Source organism: Mercenaria mercenaria, chromosome 8 (assembly GCF_021730395.1).
Source record: "Mercenaria mercenaria strain notata chromosome 8, MADL_Memer_1, whole genome shotgun sequence".
Lineage (NCBI taxonomy): Eukaryota > Metazoa > Mollusca > Bivalvia > Venerida > Veneridae > Mercenaria > Mercenaria mercenaria.
The window spans coordinates 41,895,178-41,922,830 of NC_069368.1; the positions used below are offsets into that span (position 1 = coordinate 41,895,178).

At 36.4% G+C, this 27,653-nt stretch overlaps 1 protein-coding gene across 2 annotated transcripts; it reads right to left on the reverse strand.

Moving 5' to 3' along the window:
• Positions 1–9,613: 9,613 nt before the first annotated feature.
• Positions 9,614–25,769, reverse strand: LOC123566519 (arrestin domain-containing protein 3-like). Of its 2 annotated transcripts, none has more exons than XM_045360697.2 (7): positions 25,292–25,769; positions 18,157–18,291; positions 17,590–17,813; positions 12,077–12,259; positions 11,237–11,419; positions 10,739–10,835; positions 9,614–10,242 (listed from the first exon to the last, which is right to left on the reverse strand). In XM_045360697.2, the coding sequence occupies exons 1-7, from the start codon at positions 25,404–25,406 to the stop codon at positions 10,064–10,066; spliced, it is 1,116 nt and encodes a 371-aa protein (XP_045216632.2). In that variant the 5' UTR covers positions 25,407–25,769; the 3' UTR covers positions 9,614–10,063. The 2 variants fall into 2 exon arrangements, with proteins under 2 accessions (XP_045216632.2, XP_045216631.2); XM_045360696.2 differs by having other exon boundaries at positions 10,667–10,835; positions 25,292–25,760.
• Between the last annotated feature and the right edge of the window lie 1,884 nt (positions 25,770–27,653).

A 27,653-nucleotide genomic window follows, 5' to 3' on the forward strand; every position in this document is an offset into this window, starting at 1 on the left:
AATACTAAAAAATAGTCCCATTCACACGGAGATTGAATGCGTACAAAAAAATACATGCTGAAGTATCCGTTGCAATTTGACAACCCCGCCGACACATGCACATAGCTTCATTGAAATGACATTCAGCATATGAAGATGTGCGACTCTGAGTTTTATTTGGACTTACCATTTCATGACCGTGTATTTTATACTGATTTTTTTTCACCCAACACACACATACATAGGCTTTTGTTTTGTTTCAGACAGATGGACGTTAAGTTTGTTTATTTAGCAAACTATCAAAATGTAACAGACATAACAAAAGCATCTGCAAATTTTTTCTTGTCAAGTATATAAACAGTTATCAGAAATTATTTGCTGACTTGAATAACAGGCCTGAACAAAACCATACAAGTCATCTTATTTAATCATAAAAAGTAAAATACATTTACGTTCTGACTTTTGCTATTGATCATGCAAATGAGTACTTTTAGGGCCTGTTTTTTTTTTTGTACACCGCACATTCTAATTAAAAGGGTAAACAAAATATCTATAACTTCAACTATTGACAATACTAACGGTTGTAGTGACTGACGCTTGCAGTCTGTGTATTATCAGTGTAACGTTTAGTGCCACACAAATCCCGTCGGTGAAAAGCTAGCTCATCACCAAAGGTGATTTAATGTGCATCTATACTGTCATCTTACTCCAATGACAATTGACAGGTTTACAAATTTGCATATTAATGGAATTACTTCCCTTTATGCATTCAGTAATCGTTACATTACTTTCCCCTCCGAGAAATCTCGTCCCGAGATTTGGCCTAGGAAATACATGGGTAAGGCAACTCCAGTCCGGCAGTTGACTTTATCCCACCGCTGCCACCATTTGTAACGTTTCAGTGCCACACAAATCCCGTCAGTGAAAAGCTAGCTCATCACCAAAGGTGATTTACTGTGCTTATATACTGTCATTTAGCTCCAATGACAACCGACAGGTTTACAAATTTGCATATTAATGGAATTACTTCCCTTTATGCATTCAGTAATCGTTACATCAGGATGAATGATATATAGTTGTACATACATTCAAACAAAAGGCAATGTGCCTATGAGACAACCAGTCTGGGGTAAAATTATCTCAGAAACGTATTTTAGACAAATTATTTTGCTTCATTAATGGGAAAATAGCAGCCATTTGAAGGAGTTGTTGGGGTTTGGATGGAAGGGTGAGGAAGGGTGCAGCTTGATGTAGGGATTTCGCAGGGTCCATGATCTTGGAATCAATGTAGTATTAACATTAGGTGCCCCTGTAAGAGTTACACGGTACAGGAAGATAGACAGTGTCAAGAAAATAGCGGAAAACGACATAATAAGAGAAGAAACTTTTGTTCTTACTTTGTTTAGAGGCGTCATAAGGCAGGATAAGCGCATGGTCTATAACAAATAGGGAAAGAAAACTTGAGCATTTTCTGCTGCTTTATTTTTTATTGTTTATGTAAGAAAACTAATACGGGTCTTTTTCATAATAAGCAGAGATTGCAGATGTCTAAATAAGTGAATTATTTGTCATTATATTTATGTATATGACAACCTGAAGGAGTAACACATGCTATCACAACCCTAAGGAGAAACATCACAAACTAAAATCAAAAGAGTGACTTACAATTAAATACCCTAGTAGTAAAGGGTGGTGATATGGTACCCAGCTTATATTACTAAAATAGATTATCTGGAGGATTATGGTACCCCATGGGACTTTAATTTGGGGTACCATATTACCATCTAAAACTGTATAATAATTTTACTAATAGATATATAGTACACTTTGGGATTTTAACATGGGGTGCCATATCACCATCCAGGAAGGTGACTTATATTTTTACGAGTAGACAATAAGGAAAGGTACTTTCTTTCGTAAAGAAATGGAGTGGCCCTGAAAAGGGCCGATGTGTTTGAGTAGCATCTCTAGTCAACAGGGGCACTTTGGACCGGATAGAGAATCAATATATTAGCCATTGAGACTTGCTTTTACATAGTGGACAGACATCTACATGGCTAAGTTGAAAAAAGACCAGGGCCTATCGTCATTTGAGAGAAGACCTAATGACACCTTACTAATACCCCTAGATAGGGAATCGAATAACAAGAATAGTGTGTGTATTCATTTTTTTAACAAGTAGCTGTAAAAATAAAGAACATTAAGGATACAAATAATCGTGGTCTGACGCATACAATTTAAACAAAGCTAAAGCATGTTTATCAGATTGATCTGCTGTACACAATTGGCAATGTTTAGGTTTTGCTAGTGATCTAGCTTTCGCATAAAAATATCCATAGGATTGTTTAGTCAAAATAGTCTCTAAATCACGTCCTCTGACTAAAGCGTCCAGAGCAAATATGCAGTAAACATCTCACATATCACTGCTTTCACTGAAGTCGTATCGGCTTCTGGTATTGTTGTCCAAGAAAGGTCTAACAGCTTCTTCTAAGGCTGGTTAACCATAAGATAAAAAGTAGATGGCTGTATTTTCTCTGAAGTAAATAACCACCCAATGTTATCCAGGTACATCTTTTTCTGTTTTGGTAGATAATCCCTTGGGTACACTTTCCATTGAGTATTCTCAATATCCGATTTATCCGAGATGTATTGAAGTTCATGGGTATTCGTGATTCCAGGCGTCTTTCACTCGTTTTGCCCATTTACATATCCAGCTTTAACGTTGATCTGATTGATGACGGTCTAACTTCCCATTTATATCAAACCACATAATGTAAGACTTGTACTTTCTCACTGCCATAGAATTCCATGAGCTTTAGTTTTGGATAACACTTTTCCATGACACTGTAGAGATTCAGTTGAGATAGAGCTTTTTCAATGTACAATTCCACCCACTCGTCCGTAGATGTGATCAAACACAGCTGATGCTGTAACTGACTGGGACGACCGACCTGGCATACAAAACAGTTCTTATGTACTTAATCGAATGTGATTGTTTGAAGTTCATTTAAAACAATTGTTTAAGATGTCTCGCATATTCTGCAGTTTTCTTTTGAATATCGGTTTGTGATAATTCACTTTTCTTGCAGCATTTTCTCTGAGTTTTCTGACAAACACATGACCATCCATGTTTAATAATGTGTGATGACTTCTCTCAACTCGTTGCCTGCTTTAAAGGGTGAAACAGATCTTCCTCGTAACCATGATCTGCGGTTAAATCAAATCCCCAAAAAGTGAGGCCACATTTATATTCTGTCAAAGTCAGTTGAATCGACCGGTTCAGTCCAAGAGATAATGTTGCCTGGTAGAGTGACATGTAGGGCCACATACATTCTGCAATTTGAAAATCTGGTCGGAAGGCTTTGTTGTGAATGGTTTTCCCGTAAAGACTGACATCTAGATTAGACAAATTGAAATGTTGAAATAAAATGGATTAGTCGCCATTCAAATCTGCATTCCTCTTCGTACCACTTATAATTCGTTTTGGAAGTTGTAGAAGAAACAAGTGATCGTCTATCTTAGCTCTCTGTCCACCGGGGATCGTAAATGATTTCACTAGTCCGCGTCGTATTCGAGATCTTGATGTTATACTGACTAATGGCCTGATTGAAATCGCTGGCGACCACAGAAGTATTAGCTGTTTGAATACTAACTTTTCCATCAGCGGTACCTATGAGACAGAAGTTGTTAAAAGTTGTATTCAACTTGAAGGCTTATTTAAGTTTTATTGGGGAGGTATTTCTCATGTAGGAATAAATCCAGATGTAATCCTCCAATAATATACAAGGATTTGCTTTCGGCAACAGGAGCTCTGCTAAGTTTCCATTCATTATTAGCTGCAACTCGTGTATTATCCTGCTTATGAGAAGCTGTATATTTATCCCGGTGTTCAAGAGCCCGCAGTTGTATGACTTTACATTCTTTTTTTGTATGACAGGAGATTTTCAAAGTAGGCTCTGTACAGATAGGTGTGCGAGTTGCTCGAAATCAGTTTAATGTTCAAATACAGATCAATGCTACTGAACAATCTGGAAAAGAATTATTGATCACAGAAGTTTCAGTGCTAGACTCCGGATCAGTTCCATCAGATCTGAGCACTTGAAATTTATGTACAAATAGTATAGCTGCATATCAGTACATTTTTCTGTTTGTGGAGGAATAATAAATTCAATGGGATCTGAATTATTCAAAGCCGGAATCTGGTACTAGTAATGTTCCGACCATTATCTTTCTTGCGTGCTTACATGGTTGGAAGTACAGCAGAAACATCAAGACAGTAAAGTCGCTAGAACCGTGTTGCAGCATCTTAGTCGAACATATAATGAGATCTAGAATGTCTGAACCTTCTGTGACTACGTCTCAACGTCCTTCCACGACGAGGTTTAGATGAAGACTGACGACAAGACATTGTTTTAGAACCTTTAATACTTTTGATAAAAGATCTCCCAATGATAAAGCTGTTGCCTTTCTAACATACTTCAAGGCTTTTCCACAGGAGACTTTAAAGCTAGTTGTTGACTTTTTCCTGACATGATATCTTTGGCTGCAGACATACCTTGTTTTATTCCTCCATGTTTGAGTGCCTTAAATGATGATTTAACCAAGGGCGTAACAGAAGGTGAAGTTGTTTTCTGGGCAGATTTAAATATAGACCCAGGTTCATGTTGGCGAAGAACACCACGATACACTGGATACATTGTGATTATAAGTTAAGTCATGGTTTCTTCCGAAAATGCAACTTCGCCATAGACTGGCCACCAACAAACTAAAAGGTTTGTCCAGAGCCGCACCTTATATTTCTACCTATTTCATTAAAACTGAATTTGGAGATTGGGACGTAATGTAAATTGACAAATTCTTCGTGAGCATAATTTGAATCTTTATTGCTCGGTTCTTTTGGAACCATACGATGGATCGGTTCCTCAATATCTCCCAGAAAAGTAAAATCTGCCAGATCAGAATAAATGAATAAATGATTGGTTCCGACATTCAAATCAACACTATAAGGAAAAGTATCTTCATCCTCCGGATAAACATCTCCAAGATGATAGTCTAGGATGAAAATGTTTACCCACATGCGATGTATCAGAATTGAATTTGATTTGTCTCCTTGCTTTGGAATAACCAATATAAAACACCACGGAGTTCTTATGGAAAGCGTCTCCAACACCTTCTTGAATGATATTGTCGATTTCAGTAATGAGATGCTCCGGGAAGAGCACACCCCAGATTTAATGCAGCAATAACACGTGTACAGATCATAGATTTTCTTACAATTGTTGTTTGAAGGAAGTTTATTAAAATCCTTGACAAGTTTGGGATGGGTTGTAACAATTTGAAAGTGATATTCCTCTTTTGTCACATTAACAATTTGATAAGCAATGACGAGTCCAACCAAAGCCATTTCATAATCATCTTTATTGACGTGAATGTGTTTTGGTATTTTTGTCCTTAATTCACTCTAGGTATTGCTAGAAAACATACCCTTAGGGCTGTCACTTAGCACCGTTATGTAATATGAATTCATCACTATTGACCAATAGATAGAGCCTGCGACGTAAGTTGTTTTATGAATTTTAAACCTGTGACTGGTAAAATGTATGAATGATGGAAACCATCAACACAAAATAAATGGTAAAAACCTGTGACATGTATTTGAAATGATTGTTCGGCTCACGAGTCTTACAAAACATCGTTTTGTCTGTCACCTCCACCCTAGCCATATCTGACTGAGACGTCATGCCAAAATGTAGATCCTTTATACCAAAAAAATCTCTTTGTCGTTTATGTAGAGATAATTTGTGTATTAACGTCTGCAGAAGCCCACATGCATGTTTGTGTGTGTGTGTATGTGTGTGTGTGTGTTCGGGTCTTTTTCAACAATTTTTCAGTCATATAAACGACGGTGTCTACTTGTAGTAGTGGGCACAATGCCCAACTTTATAGCGCTGCCTCACTGGAATATCACGCCGTAGACACGTGGCCTGATACCCCACCCAGTCACATTATACTGACACCGGGCTGACCAGTCCTAGCACTATCCCCTTAATGCTGAGCACCAAGCGAGGAAGCTGCTAGTACCATTTTTTAGATCTTTGGTATGATGCGGCCGGGGATCGAGACGAAGCACTGGACAAAAACGATATTGGGTTGAGTTTTGGGACTGAGGCGAGAACGAAATTCCTAGTGTTAATTTGCTTACAATCCATTTATTTTTGTAACACCATACCACTTGTTGTGGTACAGATTTAGACACATCCGTCTTAAACCCAATCAATTGTTTGACAAATTGTGTTTTACCAGACCCACGTGGTCCAGAGATGAAAATACTGCAAGGATGTTGAAAAAGTAAACTGCCTTATTCCATGATGGTTTCAATAATAATGAAAACGTATTCTGTTTTACATATTTATTTATACTGGTTGATGACAAAACCATGCTCACAAATTTATTTAAAATAGTTAACAACTGTTTAACAGGGTTCACAAAATATGTTTACAATAGTTAACTGTTATTTAACAAAACTTTATTTTTCAATAAACATAACAATTTTTAACAAATAAATGTCTTCTATCTTGTCACTTATATACCACTTTGAATATCAACGGTTCTTTACTTATGAACATATCCGTAAGGCAGGTCTTATATTGCTCCTGATTAGGTCTATCAATTTCCTTACAATACCTACATTTCTTGCATACCAGACGGGGATTTCCGGTATTTTTACCGGTGCTGGAAAAATCCATCTTACACCCCGGGGTGTAAGATGACTCTCGTGCTGTAAATGACGTACTACGAACTACATATATGTAGAAGATTTATGTAGTAATTTATATTTTATTTAAAAAACGGAATAAAAATTCAATACCTTGACAGTTCCTATTGGTTCCTGATGGTATATTTCTCGATTCAAATCACGTTATTTTATCAAAAATTCATAACGTTACGCTGCAACTGATAAAACAAAACCGGAACTAAACATTGTTATTTGTTTTGAAACGTCATGACGTCTTTCCTGTTTACGGACGTTGGTTTCCCGCGCTTTGTTTAAATACACTGCTATAAGAAATAGTTCTAAAAAGAGAGCCGTTCGACTGATTTTATTTTCATTATTTTATCTTGATATCGGTATGCAAGAAAAAGATTCTGTCACTGGTTATAGGTGCAGATGGGAATATCCGGCTCTCGGGTAACTGTTTAGGCGGTAACTCGGTAGGAACCTCGTTACCGCCTAAACAGTTACCCTCGAGGCCGGATATTCCCATCTGCCCCTACAACCAGTGAAAGAATCTTATATTCTTAGTACCTGAACAAACATGACTTCTCTTTGTACCTACGACAATGCTAAACATGTTTGACATTGCCATACAGATTCAAAAATACTTGTCTTTTTTGTGTCTTGTGATTTGCTTATGTTTTGATAACACTTAAAAAAGTAATCCTACAGTCATTACAAATTACCAGTCTGCCAGGTTTACAGAGTTCTGTTGGATAACGCTGACCAATGTTTTTACGCTTGTGCTGTTCTAGATTTTAATAGCCAATGTCGCAGTATTCAAAATAATAACTATGTCCTTATAACCCCTTGATCGAAATGTTGCTGTCATAATGTCCTCCGTGATGGTATACGTGTATCACTTTACTTCCTTTCCACATGGTGGGTAGGGTAAACAAAGATTTACCTTTACCGTGTTGGGTTTGAACATTGATAATGAATTGTAGGTACAGTTTGGTCTGCGTTTTCTGGTACTCCTCTGTCCCGCGCATCTGGTCGATTCCGATCTCAACACTGTACAATAATGTCCAAGATTCTATTTTAGAAGATTTCTTTGATTGACGCACCATGCCCCATCGGGTTTTTCGTGCATGGCATATACATACAACGATGGTTCGTGTCAAGCACATGTTGTCATTAGGATTGTCTATTTGTAGACCATCCGCTTGAGTTAAGTCATGTTCTCTATACTGACATGCGAACGATCCATCATGTCCCCCGCTTTTTTTCGAAGAAAAAAAGGGAACATAGAAATAGGCTGAGTCCTTCCGTCCATCACCCTTCGTGTCCGATCCATAACTCTGCTATTTATGAAGGGATTTTGAAATAACTGGGCAAAAAATGTTCACCATAATAAGACGACATGTCACACGCAAGACACAGACCCCCTGGCTCCGAGGTAAGGTCAGAGGTTAACAGGGTCCTAGTTCATTTCCGACGACAGATTGGGCAATACTGAAGGTCTCTCCTCTTGAACGGAACGCCTTGAAAGGTAAATGACGGCTCTTCATCCGCCTCTCAGTCGGAACCTTCACCACCATAGGTAGGACTGGCTTGGTTCTGGCTTGTTTTCTCCTCCGGCAAAACATTCCCTAGTCCATTAATAACTATACGGTTCGCCTTGCTGGAACTTGGACCCTCTGGCTCCTCGATCTTCATCTTGGTATACTCCTCTACGCCCTCTCCCGTCTGTGTTCATTTGTCACACTGTACAACCATTGTTTGATACCGGTCCTCTTCAGCCTTCTGGCTGGATAGCTTAATTGCCGGAGTAAGGTATGCTCTTCTCCAACCTGTCGTAGTCCTTTCAACGTAGTTCAATCTTTCTTGGAATTCCATTTGTAGTTACTGCCAGAAAATGAAATAAAGCCTATGGAGTTTTCCGCTATATAAATATAGATCGCACAAAACTAATAGAGAGCACTATAAATGACGTCATCGATACATTTTTCTGTGCGACTAAATGTAACGTTAAAATGGCTTCTAGGTTTTTTCTTCACTGCTCATTGATTATTGGTCTCTGATTTTAATGTAATGACCTTGTTAAAAAGATCCAGAGGTCATCTGGTACCGTTCTGAATAGTAATCTGATACCAGCAGGATGATCCGGTATCATCCTTGATTATAATATGGTAACCCATGTTAAAATCACCTAGAGTGCTATAATCTAAGCCTACTAGTGAAATTATGGTACCGTTCCGGATAGTGATATAGTACACCATATTAAAATTTCACAGGGTGCTATAATCTACTAGTAAAGTTATGGTACCGTTCTGGATGGTGATATGGTATCCTATGTTAAAATCCCAAAGGGTACCATAATCCTTCAGATAATCTTTTTTTAGGAACTTGGCCAGCGTACCATATCACCACCCTTTACTACTTAACCTACTTACTATATGTTATATCTATGTTTTTCTTATCAAGAATCTGAAGCGGTAAGGTGGCATGAGTAACCGCTAAGGGGGACAATGCACAGCATCTTGCACCTGGTGAAAATATCTGACTTTTAAAAAATCAGCAGCCAAAATGTATACTGTAGTTTCAGATGTATATTTTATGGCAAAAGAAAAATGTTTTCAAGACTGGAAAAGGGACAACTAGAAATATTCACAAGAAAAGCTGTTACACATGTGCATCAGCCGTTAAATAGCCTAATAAGGTCTACACTTTGATAAAATTCTACAAATGTCCCATATCCCCACGAACTAAAATCTCACATATTTGCATGAGGAGGTCTGGCAAAACGGTTAATACAATTAGTTATAGCATGAAATGTCTATAACCTTGTGATGATTATTTCAGACTAGCTTCAATGCATGTCGACAAAATGATTGGACGCATAACTCTACAAAAATGTTGTTTCAAACAAATTATTATTCTTACATCTGTTTTATTGCCCATAAGCTCTGAGCGATCAGAGATCTACATCATTTGGTCAAAGGAAGGACCCGCTCGTTGCAATGAAATGTGTTTCCAAGAAAAAAGTAGATGCAAGAATATCAGCAAGAAAGTGTTTTATGTAGGACGCTCTTTACAAAGCTTTGTAATCAAACATGGATATATGTATTATTAAATCCCAGCGGGTAGAGCAATATCTTCGATCTTCTGGAGATGTGAGTGGTTTAGCTGGAAAGAATTGAAATGTTATCGCCCCTGAAGAGATGTTATTAACATAAGTTGTACTGTTTGGATTGAATGTCTTCATGTCTTCAAAAGTAGTTTCTGCTATATTTTCATTCAGATACAAAAATGAAAACTTTAAGAAAATATGGAACTGCATTAAAATTGCGATTGATAATGTCCATATCAATAAACTGTGTCTCCTTCGTCCAGCTGTACTGAGAAAGTATTAGCAGGGTCCGGTTTGTCCCAGTTATAATAAGTATATACCGGAGCAAAGTTTGTATTTCCTTGAGTTTCATCAATATCTCCTTCTTCCCTTGTATTGACCCGACCCATTGCACTCTCAGCAATTGTTGCTTGGGCTGAAATAGTATAAATCATGATGAGAAATGTGTGTGTCTTTAAGTGTTTTAGGATGGTTACCAAGGGGTCTTGTAATAGTGAAATATATCTACATCAATATAAATAAAATCGCACACCTGAGAAAATAAACAGACAATTATTTTTCTTGTCTTATGTCTGGGGGCCAGAATTTTTCATATTTGGTATTTGTATACAATTTTGGCTGCTGTGGAGCAGCAACGCGACTACTGATTAAATTTAACGGACAGAGACTGGAAGAATATTACCGAAAAAAGTACCAAAATTCTTAGCGTGTTGAATCGATGAATTTAGAAATCCGTTTTTTAATCTTCATAAAACCTAAAGCGCTTCTTTTGAATTAGAATACAGTTTACTTTAAATTATATATGCGAGGGCATTGCGGAATCATTGAAATGTAGAGACCTTGCGGTGCACCGGGTGGAGGTGGTGGAAGGGATGGATCTTGTGGCGGTGGTGGTGGAGGAAGCGTCATACCATGTTGTTGGGCTATAGATACCACCGGTATACTGCCGACCACAACCTCAACTGGTACATTTAGCTCGAAACCCAGACCCGAAGGATCAACAGTTATCTGAAAGAAAAATGTATATCGAAGTTAAAGAAATAGATTATTACAGAATGTTGATTTTATTTACAGCTCATTGGAATTTTGAACAAAACTTATCACTATCATAATTTAAAAAATCCTTGTTATTATGAAAATAATTTTCTTCAGAAAGCATTTCATGTCTAATGAGTAGTTTTTTTGGCTGACGATATATGTAAAAGTTTACACAAGACTTTGCGTGATTTGAGAGCAGGAATGTTAATGATTTAAAGAATGACCTGCATAAAATAGCAATAAACACTTGAAATTAGAGCTTTATACCGTGAATTCATAGGATAATATGAATTCTGATCTTGGCATTAATATCTATATAGTTTGGCAACACAGCTAAATTTATAGATGGGCAATATTAGTCATTAACCAACCATCATATAATATCTGATATCTATGATGTTGCACCCACGTAGGTAAGATGGAGGTACGGCCGGGATATGAAGTTTTTCATTCATCCATACGTCTGTGCCTCCGCCCTCAATCTTCCCGTGCACCATTTGATTAACGATATTATAGACAGTTCTTGTCTTCGTTGTAGCATGATACCGCACTTGCTGAAATATGTTTAAAATGTGTGATTAGGAAATGCTACATACATTTTCATTTTCAAAATTCACACACTTTGCTAACATTATACATATGCATACATTAAACATTAAATAACATAAACTTTTGTAAATTTTATATTTCCCGTCCTAAGAAAACGTCGATAATTTTAAATACCCTCTATATATTCAACCTCTCTTTTGATCTCTTATAATGTTTTCCTGTGCATTTTGTCTTCATTTTAGGAACTCGATACAAATATATCATGAAATGTCACCTCTCTAGTCACCGACTTATTTCGGATAATTCATAATAAAATCGCACATTACTATTTAAATGCGGGTATTTGTTTTCGGAAGTCGACGTTTGTCTGTCTGTGTGTGTGTTGGGGGGGGGGGGGGGGGGGGAGACCCATGGTATTCAATCGTGAATTATTTTAGTCATTGCTAAGTCGAACCACAGATCTCCTGAAAGGCAGCTGGATCACTTCTCACATTCCTTACACCAAGCGTGGTTTCGAATCCAAAGCGGTGAGGTGAAAGTGATTCAAAGTCAGCGACCGTAACCACTCGACCACTGAGGCTTCAAAATTCAGGTAAAATACCTTATCCCGATGAGGTAGAAATATTCGATATAGCAAAATATTTTTATCAAATGCTAAGTACCATGACAAGATTTGCCTTGCTGCAAGTCATCTCTCTATTGCTGTTGTTGTTGATTTCAGACCTGAATACGATAGCCTCTCCTGGCACATAGCCAATACGATCTACCGCAAGCATTGCGCATATCGGATCCGACTCACAACACAAACAACACAATGTCTTCTGGTTGGTTCTTGAAGTACCGTTCTATAAATTTAAAGATATCCGAATCATTTTAGGATATTAAACAAACGTAGGAAACTCTGTCATTATACATCGTAACAGAGCCGCAACTTTTCTCATCAAAATACCAACTTCTTATAACAAGGAAACGTGTATTTAACAACATACATGTCAACAAGCCCATTCATTTCTCCTCCATCTACAGTCTTTTAAAATGTGCCGACTGTATAACTTACAGAGTACCTGTGTTCATACTGAAGCCAAATTTCATGTTTCAGGAGTATTTTTTTGGTGTTTTTTATTTTGTTTTGGGTTTAACGCCGTTTTTCAACAGTATTTCAGTCATGTAACGGCGGGTCGTTAACCTAACCAGTGTTCCTGGATTCTATACCAGTACAAACCTGTTCTCCACAAGTAACTGCCAACTTCCCCACATGATTGAGAGGTGGAGGTCGAATTATTTCAGACACAATGTCTTTTATCAAATCGTCACGAGAGCGTATGCCCCGCCCGGGGATCGAACTCACGACCACGCGATCCGTAGACCAATGCTCCTCCTACCGAGCTAAGCGGGCGGGCTTTTTCGGAGTAAGTCAACAGAACAAAAACAACAGCCGCGATTCAAATTAGCTTTCAAAGGTTTATGTATGTTCTGTGTTTAATTTTCATATTCTCTTTACATTTGCCGACTTTAAATTATCAGACCGTATAGACAGTCTTGGGTAAGATTTAAGGTGGATCGATATCTTATTCGTCAAATATGACATTCCTTCCGATTTTGATGAAACTTGGTCCAACTATAGCGCTATGGTTCCTTTTTTTGTTTTTCAGTCGTCTTGGCAACAATAAATAATCAATGATGACGTCACGAACGTCGCAGCGTAGTGCGCCAAAATGCCCAAAATCCGCCGTAATAGGTCTTCTAAAATATCTAATCAAGATTTAAAATAAGCGAAACTTCACAATATGATACTTTATCTAATTCACATATGGACTAGTGTGTTTTTAAATGGTATCGCATCACATTACAACGGACATTCATAATTTTATTGAGCAACCCATTTCCTTCTCATATAAAATTTTGACAAAAAATCGGCAAATATACGCAAAAATGGCATCTTTAAAAACTACAAGCCCATTAAAAGTCTGATTTTCAGCACAAATGATCAATTTGCAAATGAAATGTCAAATAAACAAGGGAACTTTACGTTTTCAGTTTTTCACAATACTGTGTTGAAGACAAACTGTCCATCCGATTTTGGGGCGTAAAACGCAACGTTTTATCGACGTTGCTTATTGTTTGTATCGTTGCACTTTGGATGTTTGCATTATACCTTAGGTCAATTTCAACTGTATTCATGAGCCAACAACTTTGGAAAATTATTATGCATCAGTCTTTCTAATATTGACGTACTGCCAGCTATCTGGGTTTCACGCATGTACATTTTCCTTCCTTTTTAACTACAAGTCGCTACTTAACTGACCGCGATACACGTAATTTTGACATCACCGATCTAGGAAATATGATCTTTGCTTTTATCTATGTTCATTTAATATTTCTTTTTTTTTGTCTCGTTCCCGCTGAATTTGCAGTCAGCGTCCTTAATCCCGCCCTTCATTCGCACGTGTATTCTGTCTGTCAGGTTGAGCGTATGAGTATCTTAGTTATGGCTGTTTCGCATACGCACCAAAAACTGAACCGGGGAAAAAGAAATAGAATGTAGCTAAATGAAATCGAGGCAGGCCGAAACGAAAACATGCGTGAATCGAGTAGATTTTTTTCTTGCATGTAAATCACTTTTCCCTAATATCAGCCGAATGTTTACATGCTGCACGACTACTTAAAACAGGCGTACAGATTCATCGTGCAATTCCACACAAAATCGTATGTTGATAAATCAATGCTTATCGATTTTATTATCCAATGCCGACGGAATTGTTATATCGTCATCATCGATATTAAGGACATAACTGCCTCAGGTATTTTGATATATTTGTGAAGACTAGTCGATTCGGAAACCTTTTTTTCCACAGCAAAATGTGTAAATCTCTAAGAAAACCAACAGTATAATATTCGAAGCAGTCATTCTCGTTTATAATTATGTGAAGTCACTAAATTAATGTTGCCTACAATTATATTTACTACAGAGTTACGCAAATGTTTGCTCTTTTAATACGTTTAAAATAATATGTATTTGAACTATATTTTTTTAGTTAAATCGCTTATACATCTCTGCAAAGTTAAACTGTAAAAATATCGCGAACATCGGTTTCTTTAAAATACCTGCATGCTTATCTGATTTGCAATATGAACTTATCTTGTTAGTTTCCAATCATATTTTGCCCCCCCCCCCCCGATTAATGTAAATAATAGACAGACCTATCATAAATGTAGTAGAAGTATTAATAACAAAGCCAGCATCGTAAAAAAAAACTTTTTTTAAAACCTATGTTACGCTGAAGTAAAAAAAATATGACATGCGAAATATTTCACATCTATTCCTAAATATAACCAGTCTTACATTATTTCCATTATAGGTTAAACAGTATGTAGACAAAAAATCACAAATACTTTCACGTTTAGCCATTTAAAGGCACTGGCCTTCAGATTTTCGCTTGAAGTTCAGTCATGTTTTGACCATTAGAGCACGATTTTTTTGTTTCTAATCTGTCTTAAACTACCAAATCAAGAGTGTAGTTTTAAAACCTTAAAAAATATAATAGCAATAATTTTTTGATATCTATATTTTTCTTTTTTGTTGTCGTAGGATCTAGAGGTCAATGCCTTTAAAAGAAGTTTACTAAAACATGTACAGCGTGAAATCATTATTTTAAAAACTGTTCAAATAAATCACAAGTCTTGGCGGCGGCAGGGCATGAAATTGAAATTCGGCTTGAATATGCGTAAATATCGGGTCTTCTTGACAGATAGGGAAGCAGACGTTTCTTCTTTGTATTTTGGCGGGAAAACAGCATGTGCCTTCCATGATGTTCCTTCGGTAATGACCGAATGCTTATAGAAAATTACGTTTTGGCGTTATATTTCTCGTTACAGGCTCTTATGATTTTTTTATATGCGTAAATATCGGGTCTTCTTGACAGATAGGGAAGCAGACGTTTCTTCTTTGTATTTTGGCGGGAAAACAGCATGTGCCTTCCATGATGTTCCTTCGGTAATGACCGAATGCTTATAGAAAATTACGTTTTGGCGTTATATTTCTCGTTACAGGCTCTTATGATTTCTCTCTATATGTTTCGATTTTTGTACATTTAGTAATTGTAGGTGGTAGGAGTTAGTAGAAAATTCATAATTATAGGTAGTGGGGTGGAGGAAAATCAAAAATCATGGGAAGTGGGGTTGGAGGAAATTTAACAAGAGCACCGCCTTGCGGGTGCTGACGCTCATCTGATTTTTTTTGTGTAATAGAAATATTGTCCTACCCATGATTTTCTAAGTCTAAAAAGGGCCATCATTCTTGCAAAAAGCAGGATAGAGTTATGTTTCTTGATGTTCAGTGTCCACTTATGATGGTGAAAAACTGTTGCAAGTTTTAAAGCAATAGCTTTGATAGTTTATGAGAAAAGTTGACTTAAACATAATACTCAACCAAGAAAATGATTTTCTAAGTCCAAAAGGGGCAATAATTATTGCAAAAAGCAGGATGGAGTTATGTTGCTTGCTGTACAGGGTCAGCTTATGATGGTCAACAAGTGTTGCAAGTTTCAAAGCAATAGCTTTTGTAGTTTAAGAGAAAAAGTTGACCAAAACATAAAACTTAACCAAGAAATCTGATATTTTCTAAGTCCAAAAGGGGCCATAAATCTTGCAAAAAGCAGGATGGAGTTATGTTTCTTGCTGTACAGGGTCAACTTATGATGGTGAACAAGTGTTGCAAGTTTTAAAGCAATAGCTTTGATAGTTTAGGATAAAAGCTGACCTAAACATAAAACTTAACCAAGAAAACTGATTTTCTAAGTCCAAAAGGGGCAATAAATCTTGCAAAAAGCAAGATGGAGTTATGTTTCTTGATGTACAGGGTCTGCTTATGATGGTGAACAAGTATTTTAAGTTTCAAAGCAATAGCTTTGATAGTTTAGGAGAAAAGTTGACCTAAACATAAAACTTAACCAAGAAATCTGATATTTTCTAAGTACAAAAGGGGCCATAAATCTTGCAAAAAGCAAGATGGAGTTATGTTTCTTGCTGTACAGGGTCAGCTTATGATGGTGAACAAGTATTCCAAGTTTCAAAGCAATAGCTTTGATAGTTTAGGAGAAAAGCTGACCTAAACATAAAACTTAACCAGGCAACGCCGACGCAGACGCCGACGCCGACGCCGACAACCGCTCAAGTGATGACAATAACTCATCATTTTTTTCAAAAAATCAGATGAGCTAAAAAGTATGGGTGTTGTTGTTTATTTTTTATTATTTTTATTATTTTCAAGAAGTGCCTTCCGACCCTCCGATACAATTAATTCTGGAACTGTCGTTATAACATTCACTTACTTTTTTCAACTACGCACAATACGAATCAATTTACCCTTAATTATATTTGCTTATTATGTGACCTCCTCGTAGAACGAAGAACAAGGACATGTATAGATTTCAAATTGCTATGGCGCGCTTTACGTACATGGCATATAACGTCAAAACGTTGAGTTGTACGTCCAAAAATCGGAAGGACAGTGTGTCTTCAACACAATATTGTGAAAAACTGAAAACGTAAAGTTCCCTTTTTTATTTGACATTTCATTTGCAAATTGATCACTTGTGCCGAAATTCAGACTTTTAATTGGTCTGTAGATTTTTAAAGATGTCATTTTCGCGTATATTTGCCGATTTTTTGTAAAAAAATATATTAGAAGGAACATGGGTTGCTCTATCAAATGATAAATGTTCGTGGTAATATGGTGCGATACCACTTACAAACACGCTAGTCCTAATATAAATTAAATAAAGTTTCAAAATGTACTGTTTCGCTGATTTTAAATCATAATTAGGCATTTTAGAGGACTCAAAATCCCAGTATTTCGACATTTTGGCGCCCTTATTTGTGACGTTCGTGACGTCATAACTGATAAAGCATTGTTGCCAAGACGACGGAAAAATAGTTTAGAACCATAGTGCTACAGTTGGACCAAGTTTCATCAAAATCGGAAGGAATGTCATATTTGACGAATAAGGTATCGACCCACCTTAAGGCAAATATCAATTATTGCGGGCTACGACGTACCGGCCAGTATGTGATGAGCAGTTGACACTTTCGACATAGTCGATTAGAGTTGCAGAAATTTCATGGAATATCAGTACAGTAGATTATTGTTCGTGGATTATTTGGGACTGAAACTTACCATTGCATTTGGAATTGTGTTTAAGTCAAGCAGGTTTACGACCGTGATCATTCTTCTCGTGTGTTTGTCAAACGCCCAGGGGATGTCGATGTCTGACTGTAAAAAATATCGAACTCGGCCTATAGTCGCCTCGTACGATGACGGTATTCCTAGTGGCAGCTGAAAGTTGAACGGGTAACTGTATCTACCGGCTTGTAGTTTGACACTGTCTTTCCCGCTTTGTTCTGATAAAAATAATTTTCTAATTGTCTACTGATTCAAGACAAACCAAAATACAAGGCAGAACAACGAGATAAGTGAGCTGCATATTAAGAAAGCAAAATCTTACATGTTTCACAAAGCGAACAGTTACTGTATATAAGAACAAAAATAAAATACTGTTGGTAAAAATGTTAAATGTATAACTCATTAAAAATAAACCTTAACAGAATTTTATATATACTAATGAAAATAGTCAAACGTCTATACACATGGCATATTAGTTTTTCTATATCTTTTATTTCATACAACGTAACCTTTTGGATCTAAAACTTAGTTGTTTAGGAAATGAACAATTTTTCTAATTACGTTTTCCACTGAACAAGCACACTGTATCGTTAAAGTACGTCTCATTACTGCTGTAATGCCGTGTGTGTTTGTGTTTCCCGCCAGATCTTTCTGTCCAGTGTACGTCTGCATAACCCTGGACACTCAAGTTGATAGCTGAAAGTAGGCGAAAATAAGAATATGAATTTTAAATTATCTGATCCGTACACGTGTATATCCGTGCATTGTCTTTTGTACAGAAAAATTCGACGTAAATTCCTATAAAAAGAACGTCGCCAAACAGTATTACGTCGCGAAACGTCTCTTTTACAGAATTTGTCTTCAACCAAACAAAATTTAAAAAAATATCGCGAAATAACCTAATTAAAAGGGTTTTAGTTCTCCAAAACGATAGCGCGAAACAATCTCTTTCATAGAACGACGTCGGGAAATAATCTCTTCCATAGTTTTCGTTCGTGATTCAATCTCTTTTATACTAGAGTAAATGCCGTTGATTACAGGACTTACAAAAAATATAGGGTTGATAAAAACAAAGGTTATTTGTTGAAACAGTCCAAGTGAAATACTAATAGCATTTAAAAGTTTTCTTTTATCATAAAGCTTTTTTGCTCAATTCAGGACAACAAATAGTGGTACAATGCAGAAATACTGCCAATTGTTTTATGCATGCAGTCCCGAAGAAAAAAAAAACACCGAAAACAACGTGAAGGAGAATATGCAGAAACACATAAAGAAAACGTTAATCAATTTATATCAGATTAAAAGATAGAAATTACCAATGTACCAGCTGAAAATCTTGATGAAGTCATTTTTTTTTGTTCCGGATCTTTAGATATTGGACATACAAAGTGAAACACGAAAATCACCTAGTAGATCCAAAACCTTTTAAAGAACCCTACTGTACAGTTCCACCTGCATAACAAGAAGGAATGAGACATCTAAATCAAATGCAAGTTATGGGAGCTATAAGACCATCACAAAGCCCATTGTCATCAAATGTAGTACTTGTGAGAAAAAAGGATGGTAGTATTCGTTTGTTTTTTTATTACCGAAAGATGAACAGCGGAACTACTAAAGATACCTTTGCAATTCCACGCATTGATGATTCCTTAAATCTACTGACAGGAGTAAACTAGACCTAAAGGTTACTGGCAGGTCGAATTACGGGAGGAAGACACACAAACAATTAGGGTTTTTTTCCTAGGCCAGTCGGATGCCATTTAAACTGTGCAATGTTCGATCAACGTTTCAACGCCTGATGGAACAATGTATGGGAGATATGAACCTCCGAGAATGCCTAATTTACCTTGACGACATTATCATCTATTTGTCCAACTTCGAGGAACACACTCGCCGCTTGATAGCTGTGTTTGATCACCTTGAAGAGTACAACTTAAAACCAAAAGCGAGCAAGTGTGAATTCTTCAAGAAAGAGGTCCTTTTCTCGGGTCATCTGGTATCAGAGGAAGACATTTCAGAACAGATCGAGATAAGGTTGCATCAGTTTTGAAATGGTCTGTCCCCAAATCAGTAAAGAACGTTCAAGTTTTTCTTGGATTTGAAATTTATACAAAATTACGCCAGGAAAGCCAGACCATTAAACGACTTACAGATTAGAGATACACACAAGGCCAAAAAAGGTTCAGGGAAAACGTTTTGAATGGGGTCCGAAGCAACAGAGGGCATTCGAAATCATAAAAGAAAGTGTAGCTGAAGCGCCACTACTTGCTTATACCTATTATTTCAAGCCATTCAAGCTTCACACAGATGCATCCTAACTTGTCTAGGGCAAGTCTTATATAATCAGACGAAGATGACATGGTCATTGCATTTGCACGTCGTAGTTTGAAGCCTTCAGAGAAGAACTACCCAGCTCATCGGCTAGAAGTCCTTGCTCTAAAATGGTCTGTCACCGAAAAATTCCACGACTATTTCTACATTAGTACTTGTTTCGTGTTGACAGAAAACAATCCAATGACATATTCAAAGACCACTGCTAAGCAAGCTACTACAGGTCAACACTGGATTGTTAGTCTTGCAAACTATGATCTTCGTCTTGATTATTAAAGAGGTAACAAGAACATCGATGCGGATGCGTTATCCAGGCAATTTTCTAAAAACACCACATCTGCTGAGAACACGGATGACACCGCAATTATTGGACCTGACGTTATAAAGTCAATTGCATTTACAACAAGATGAAAACCTTGTACTAGCTAATACCATCGAGGATCCAGACACAACCACACAGGATGATTTTGAAAAATATGTGCCAGACGATGCGGTCCTAGCCTAACCGTGTTTTATCGATTTGTATCTATATGGCAAGCTAATTAAGAAATAATATATCTCATCCAGTGATTTGTCGTTGAATAAATCATTGCTTGGAGTTCAGATGCGAAGGAAACATATCACGAGGGCGTAGCCCGAGTGATATAATAATACGCATCTGAACGACAAGCAATGATTTATTCAAGAGCAAATCACTAAATGAGGTATATTATTTCGATTCTTACACGTTATAAAGGTTTTTAAAGTACATCCTTGATGACATGCATTAAATATTTGCCCGTTTTCAATCGGTTTCTTTTCCAGCGCGCCGCTATGCCGCTTGACGCCATGACGTAATAATTGTGACGTCAGAACAGTGATTTGTTGTATGATAATTCACTGCTTTCTTCCTTCTTTGTTTAATAGGAAAATGAATCGGATCGTGTTAGAATTGTCCAATAATTACGTGAACCCTAGTTCCCGGTCGAAAAACTAGGATTAACGATCGATAAACTAGGTTTTTCGAACGTAAAACTAGGTTTTTCGAATATTAACCTATATTTTCGAGCGAAAACATAGGATAACGTCGTGAACCATAGTTCACGCTCGTTAATGTAGGTTCACGATTGTAAACCCCAGTTCACGGTCGTAAACATAGGTTCACGTTCGTAAACTATGATTTACGAGCGTGATCCGGGGTTTACGAGCGTAAACATAGGATAACGACCGAAAATCATAGTTCGAGAAACCTAGTTTATCAAACGTAAACCATGGTTTACGGTCGATATATTAGGATAATAGAATCAACAATGAACTTGGGTTTACGGTCATGAACCTATGTTTTCGGACGTGATCCTATGTTTATGACCGTGAACCATAGTTTACGGACCTGAACCTATATTTTCGAGCGTGAACCTATGTTTACGAACGTGAACTTGGGTTTACGAGCGTGAACTTAGGTTTACGTTCGATAAACCAGGTTTTTCAAACGTAAAACCAGGTTTTTCAAATACTAACCTATTTTTTCGAGCAAAAACATAGGATAACGTCGTAAACCATAGTTCACGCTCGTAAACGTAGGTTCACGTTCGTAAACCCAAGTTTACGGTCGTAAACATAGGATAACGACCGAAATTCATAGTGCAGTCGAGAAACCTAATTTATCGAACGTAAACCTGGGTTCACGAGCGTAAACTATGGTTTACGCCAGGTATCTGATGTTTTCACTCGAAAATATAGGTTAGTATTTGAAAAACCTAGTTTTACGTTCGAAAAGCCTAGTTTATCGATCGTTAATCCTAGTTTTTCGACCGTGAACTGAGATTCACGTAGTTATTGGACAATTGGCTTGCCATAAACGTCGGTAGATTCCGCAAGGTAAATGCGATTCCGCACACCTCGGTCAATATGCAAATTAGGTACATTTGTAAACACAAGGTGCGTGTCATAAAAAGTGAAATAACTTCTTTCGGCACTGTTTTTGGTATGCAAAATATACATTTTTATATCGCTCTGTTTTTAACTCATACATTCTGAGGCCTTGATTTTTCTTGGCAAACGAATTTTGTAAATTGTTCAGGGATTCGGTGTCGTAAAATTTATATAGTCTATTTATATTTTTTTCTCACGAATAATGTTTTATTTTCTATGATCATACCATACCTGTAAATTATCGGCAGTAATAAATAAAAAGAATGTCTTTAAATCAGTTCGTTTGAAAATAAAAGCTAATACTCAACTTTTTGTTTGAATGATTATTCATAGATCTTGAAGTAAACTATAGATTTGGGAAACACATCCGAATCTATGCAGACTTTATTCAGATACCTAAATAGTCCTAGAAGAGTTATCTGTCAGTGGTTTCACTTTTCCAAGTAGGACCACATTTTTCGGATTAAATATTGCCTTTCAGTATGAAAAATGAAGTATGAAAGTTAAACCATTATAAATGATGTACTCCAGTATTAAGTTTTCAACAGAAAGTAATATCAGATGCAATTTGATTTTTTAGATACCATCTCTAATGTTAGTATGGCGGGAATGAGATATTTCGCGGTGTTAGCAAGGTTATGTGGGGTCAGGCACGTGAAATTTAGTGAACTCTCACACACAATTCCTTTCTTTCATACCGCGCTCCAGCCCTGATAATATTAACACAGTTAGGCAAATACAACAGTTAGGCAGACGAATACATATGACGTCATTGATCAGCAACAAGGACAACACAATATTTACAGGGACGGATATAGGATGGTGCAATGCATTGCATATATCTAAAAGAATATAATGATTAAAACAAACAAAGTTCTACCATACTATAACCAGGACTACAGTTATAAGCGGTAACTTAATGTTTAGATGAATAGTTTGGGGGCTAGTACCACACACTCCTGCTTTGCCCCACACACCCAACTTGCTGCTCATGCGCATTAAAAACTTCCGGGGACTGCTAAAGTGCATTCTACCGAAAAACAAACAACAAAAAAAAAAACAAAACAAAAAAAAAAACAAAGCAACCTAAGTCCAAAACGAGGTCAGGGCCAAACTGAGGTCAGGTGATGTTTGAAGATGAGGAATTGTCACAGGTTACATCTGTATTAGTATCAATCCATTCTTGTAAGCAGTATTGATGCTAGACGAAACGGTCCCATTTGGTTAACCAAGAGATGGCCCATATAAAGCAACCTAAGTCCAAAATAAGGTTAAGGTCAAACTGAGGTCAGGTGATGTCTGAAGATGAGGAATGGTCATAGGCTACATCCGCATTAGTATCAAGTTATTCTAGTAAGGGGTATTGATGCTAGACGAAACGGTCCCATTTGGTTAACTTCGTACGGACGGACGAACGAACGGACGGGGCAATCACTATATGCCTCCCGCATCAGTAGATACCGGGGCATAAAACAAGAGCTGTCTGATGACAGCGCGCTCGACTATTCGAAGAATTGATTGAAGAATGGGGTCAAAATATTAACATAGATATTCAGACAAAAGAAAAAAATAGATTAGACAATGTTCCAGTATTTGTGGTTTTCGATAAGTCTTGCACTAAACGGCAATGTGTGAACCAATTTCAAAGTCCAAAAAGGGCCATAATTCAACCAAAATAGTTGTCAGAGTTATGTACTCTTGCCTACAGATGGAAATCATAATGATAAACAAGTGTTCAAAGTTTAAAAGATATATGTCAAATAGTTTTGACAAAACATGGACTTGTATGAAAACAGAACAGATTTCCAAGTCCAAAAAGGGCCTTATTTCAGCCAAAATAGATGATAGAGTTATGTACTCTTTCCTACAGATATAGACTATTATACTGAATAAGTGATAAAAGTTTCAAAGCCATATGTCAAACACTTTACACAAAATATGAACTGGTACGAAAAACTTAACCAAGATTTCTAAGTAGAAAGGGGCCATAATTCAGCCAAAATCCTTGATGGAGTTATGTACGTTTGCCTATAACTAGTCATGGTGTAGAGATAGACCCTAAAATTTTCAGTGATAGTATTACATTAAATAAAGTCTAGAAATTAATTTCCAAGTCCTTGAAATAACCAAAAATGATTTCACAAATGTGAAGTTTATGATAGTTTTGTTAATATCAATAACAGAAGTTTTAATTTTTAATTTAAAGTTGTGATCCACAAAGAATGACAACTCTTGCCTTGGGCTAGTACTTATAAGTAGATATCTATTAGTTTACTTCCCTTGCAATTACACAATTGAGTGGAACATGAAAACTGTTTCAGACACAATATCATACTTTTTTGCACAACAAAATCATTAAGGATTTATTCATTTGTGTTTGATTTACCCCTCAAGACATGGTTCCTATGATTCTGTCAACTTACATATGGTAAAAAATTAACTTTTAACAAGCCAATAATAAAATGAAGTACCAGTAGGTAAATAATAGCGCAGATAATACAGTTTTGCTTGTATCAAAATGTCACAATAGGTCCACTTTTGTAATACAGAACACCTGGTAGGATTAGTAAAGGTGCAATTATATTGATCTCTATTTCCTATGCCTACATGGTGATGCTAAACAAGTGTTGAAAGTTTCAAAGCTTTATCTCAAAAGACTTTGCAAAAATATGAACTGGTACGAAAAACTTAACCAAGATTTCTAAGTCAAAAAGGGCCATAATTCAGCCAAAATCCTTGACGGAGTTTTGTGCTCTTGCCTATAACTGGACATGGTGATGGTAAACAAGTGTTGAAAGTTTCAAAGCTTTATCTCAAAAGATTTTGTCAAAATATGAACTGGTACGAAAAACTTAACCAAGATTTCAAAGTCAAAAGGGGCCATAATTCAGCCAAAATCCTTGATGGAGTTTTGTACTCTTGCCTATAACTAGACACGGTGATGCTAAACAAGCGTTGAAAGTTTCAAAGCTTTATCTCAAAAGACTTTGCCAAAATATGAACTGGTACGAAAAACTTAACCATGATTTCTAAGTCAAAAGGGGCCATAATTCAGCCAAAATCCTTGATAGAGTTATGTGCTCTTGCCTATAACTGGCCATGGTGATGGTAAACAAGTGTTGAAACTTTCGAAGCTTTATCTCAAAAGACTTTGTCAAAAAGTGGACTGGTACGAAAAACTTAACCAAAGTGTGACGCCGACGCCGTGGTGAGTAGGATAGCTCTACTTATTCTTTGAATAGTCGAGCTAAAAATTCAAGATAACCTTTCGGAAAGAGGTTGTATAATATAAATTGATATATCAATCATATTTAAGTGGTTACATATAACATTGTTTAGTTTGTGATTAAATGCAGATTATACAGAGATAACCTGTTAGAAACCGCTCTGGTTTCCAAACTTTATTCAGTATAATACCAAACGCATTTGAATCAAACGTTCTTTAAATAGTCACCTGTTACTTTCAATTCGCCAAAAAGTTTAAGGTCCACTCTTCCAGATACGTGTTGGCCTGGATAGAAAACTCCACTTTCATCGTCTAAAATCACTTGAAATATTTCCTTCCCCATATTCAACCAAAATATGTTTACGAAAACACAAAATCATTAACTATTTTAAACTTTCTCAATGAATATTTTTATCACAATTTTTAAATAAATCTTTGTAGAAACAACGGTATACGATGGTAAAATGAAACAACATTTCTTTAATATTTGTCCTTCATCAAGTTAAAAACATAATAAAACAACGGACATGACGTCACGAAGTTAACTACGTTGAATGGCGGAAAAACTTTATAAGATTATTTCACTGGTGGTAGTTGCAAATGGGAATATTCAGCTCGAGGGTAATTGTTTTGGCGGTAACGAGGCTCTTCCGATTACCCGCGATTCTTTTTTTTCCAAATAATAGTAAGAATGCATTCAAACACATGACTTTCTTACAGCATTTTTTCTTAAAGTAGCGTATTAACAAAGCGCAGGAACTTTACGTCCATAAACAGGAAGTACATAACGACGTAACAAAGATGGAAACAACGTTATGTTTTTTCCCGTAAAATGACGTTTTCTTTTTTTTTTTTTATCGAGTAATATGTTATAAGGTACAAAGAGAAACTATCAAGGTATTTGATTTTTATTCTGTTTTATGTAAAACATTTTTATTAGTACACAAATCTACCGTAGAGGTGTAGTTCATTATACGTCATTTACAGCACGAGAGTCATTGTAAGATGGAGCTTTCCAGCACCGGTGAAATCACCAGAAATCCCAGTATGATATGCAAGAAATAGTTTTTTTAAGTATACTTAATACATGCCTCATGTGAGTAACAGATAACAAGTTTAGTACGATACGGATATAAGAATACTGAATTTCTTAAAGCAGTATATATAAATAATAAAATCTGTAAACAGATCCTTTGGAAGCAAAGAATGCAACCATAATAATAATAATAGCAGACTGGGTTTGACTGAGTCTGTTCATGAGAGGTAATAAAATGTGCTCACACCTCACATAAAAAGGAAAATAAAAACCCAACTTAATAGTACTTAACATACACATATTCGTGTAAAATTACACATTAAACAATGCTTTTGAATTAAATACAACTGGATTTAGTGTTTTATCTAATAAATCTAGAATGTTTCCTTGCATAACCGGTTAATATAATTATTTACCACATCAGTTGGCATAAATGTGAAATCATCAATACCATGCTCACCTTGATTAATAACCAACGTGAAATATGCAGGGTATTTCAAGTTAGATATGTTAAAAAAAAAAGTTAGATATGTCAAATTTATGGCTATTCATACTGCATAGTCTGTCCAACATATTGCATATTGCATCTTTTACACGTTATAAAGCATACACATGCCGTGAATTCCCAGTCAAAATTACCACTTTAGATTTTCGCAGTAGAGAACTGTGGCAAGTCTATATCTGCATGTAGTTTTCGTGTGGCTATCGGTGTGTAACATTAACGTATTCGCATTGACTGTTAATTATAGGCTATAGCGTTTATTTTTATCCATCGGTATTTAACAAGTCAGAAGAATAAAAGACCCACCAATACCTAGTGGTCTACTTTTTCCTCCCACATGAACATTTGTGCAAATAATTCTGGTAATACTGGTATCATACAACTATTCTACAATATGACAGGTGGACAAGCTCGTCCGGTTTTCACAACTTCATCTGCAAACTTACTCATTCAGTCTCTTCTCAGTATAGTTTTATAAAAAAAATAAAATAATAACTATCTTACACTGTATATAGAATCAAAGTGTGATCTAAACTCACCTTAATACATGAAGTACCGTGCATACTACTACATTAATTGAATAATATATTTAGTACTACATTGTCTTAGCCTTTACTGTCAAACTGTAATTAGACACTTGTTATTTCCCATTTCTCCATACAAAAATGTATAATTACAATTATGGAACAATCTGACTGAAGTACTTGATCTTCTAAACGAAGATCCGAGAATGACCCATTCTTAATCGTCTTCTGTATATTTTTGATTTCCAGAATTGCTATTCTTATTTTCGCAATTCTATTTTTGTTTTTGTTTTAACCAATCAGACGACTTGTTCGAATGTCAAAGATTAAGAAAAATGTGTAGGTTGTCAGGGACTCGAATCCGGGACCAGTCGCTTACAGAGCAAGTGCTCTACTGACAGAGCTAACGCTTTACCGATAGAGCTAACCGGCTATCTGACACTTTACGTCATAAAAAATGTAACTATGAAAAAGCCAGACTAAATATAAATTTTTTATTCCTACAAAATGTTGTAAGTAAGCCTTCTG

Excerpts from the sequence above, each read along its gene's own strand:
- LOC123566519 (XM_045360696.2), bottom strand. The coding sequence starts at position 25,406 with ATGGGGAAGGAAATATTTCAAGTGATTTTAGACGATGAAAGTGGAGTT. Across the intron at positions 17,814-18,156 it reads GTGCTTGTTCAGTGGAAAAC|AACAAAGCGGGAAAGACAGT; the intron begins GTAATTAGAAAA and ends TATTTTTATCAG. Across the intron at positions 10,243-10,666 it reads TCCACCCGGTGCACCGCAAG|CCCAAGCAACAATTGCTGAG; the intron begins GTCTCTACATTT and ends ATACTATTTCAG.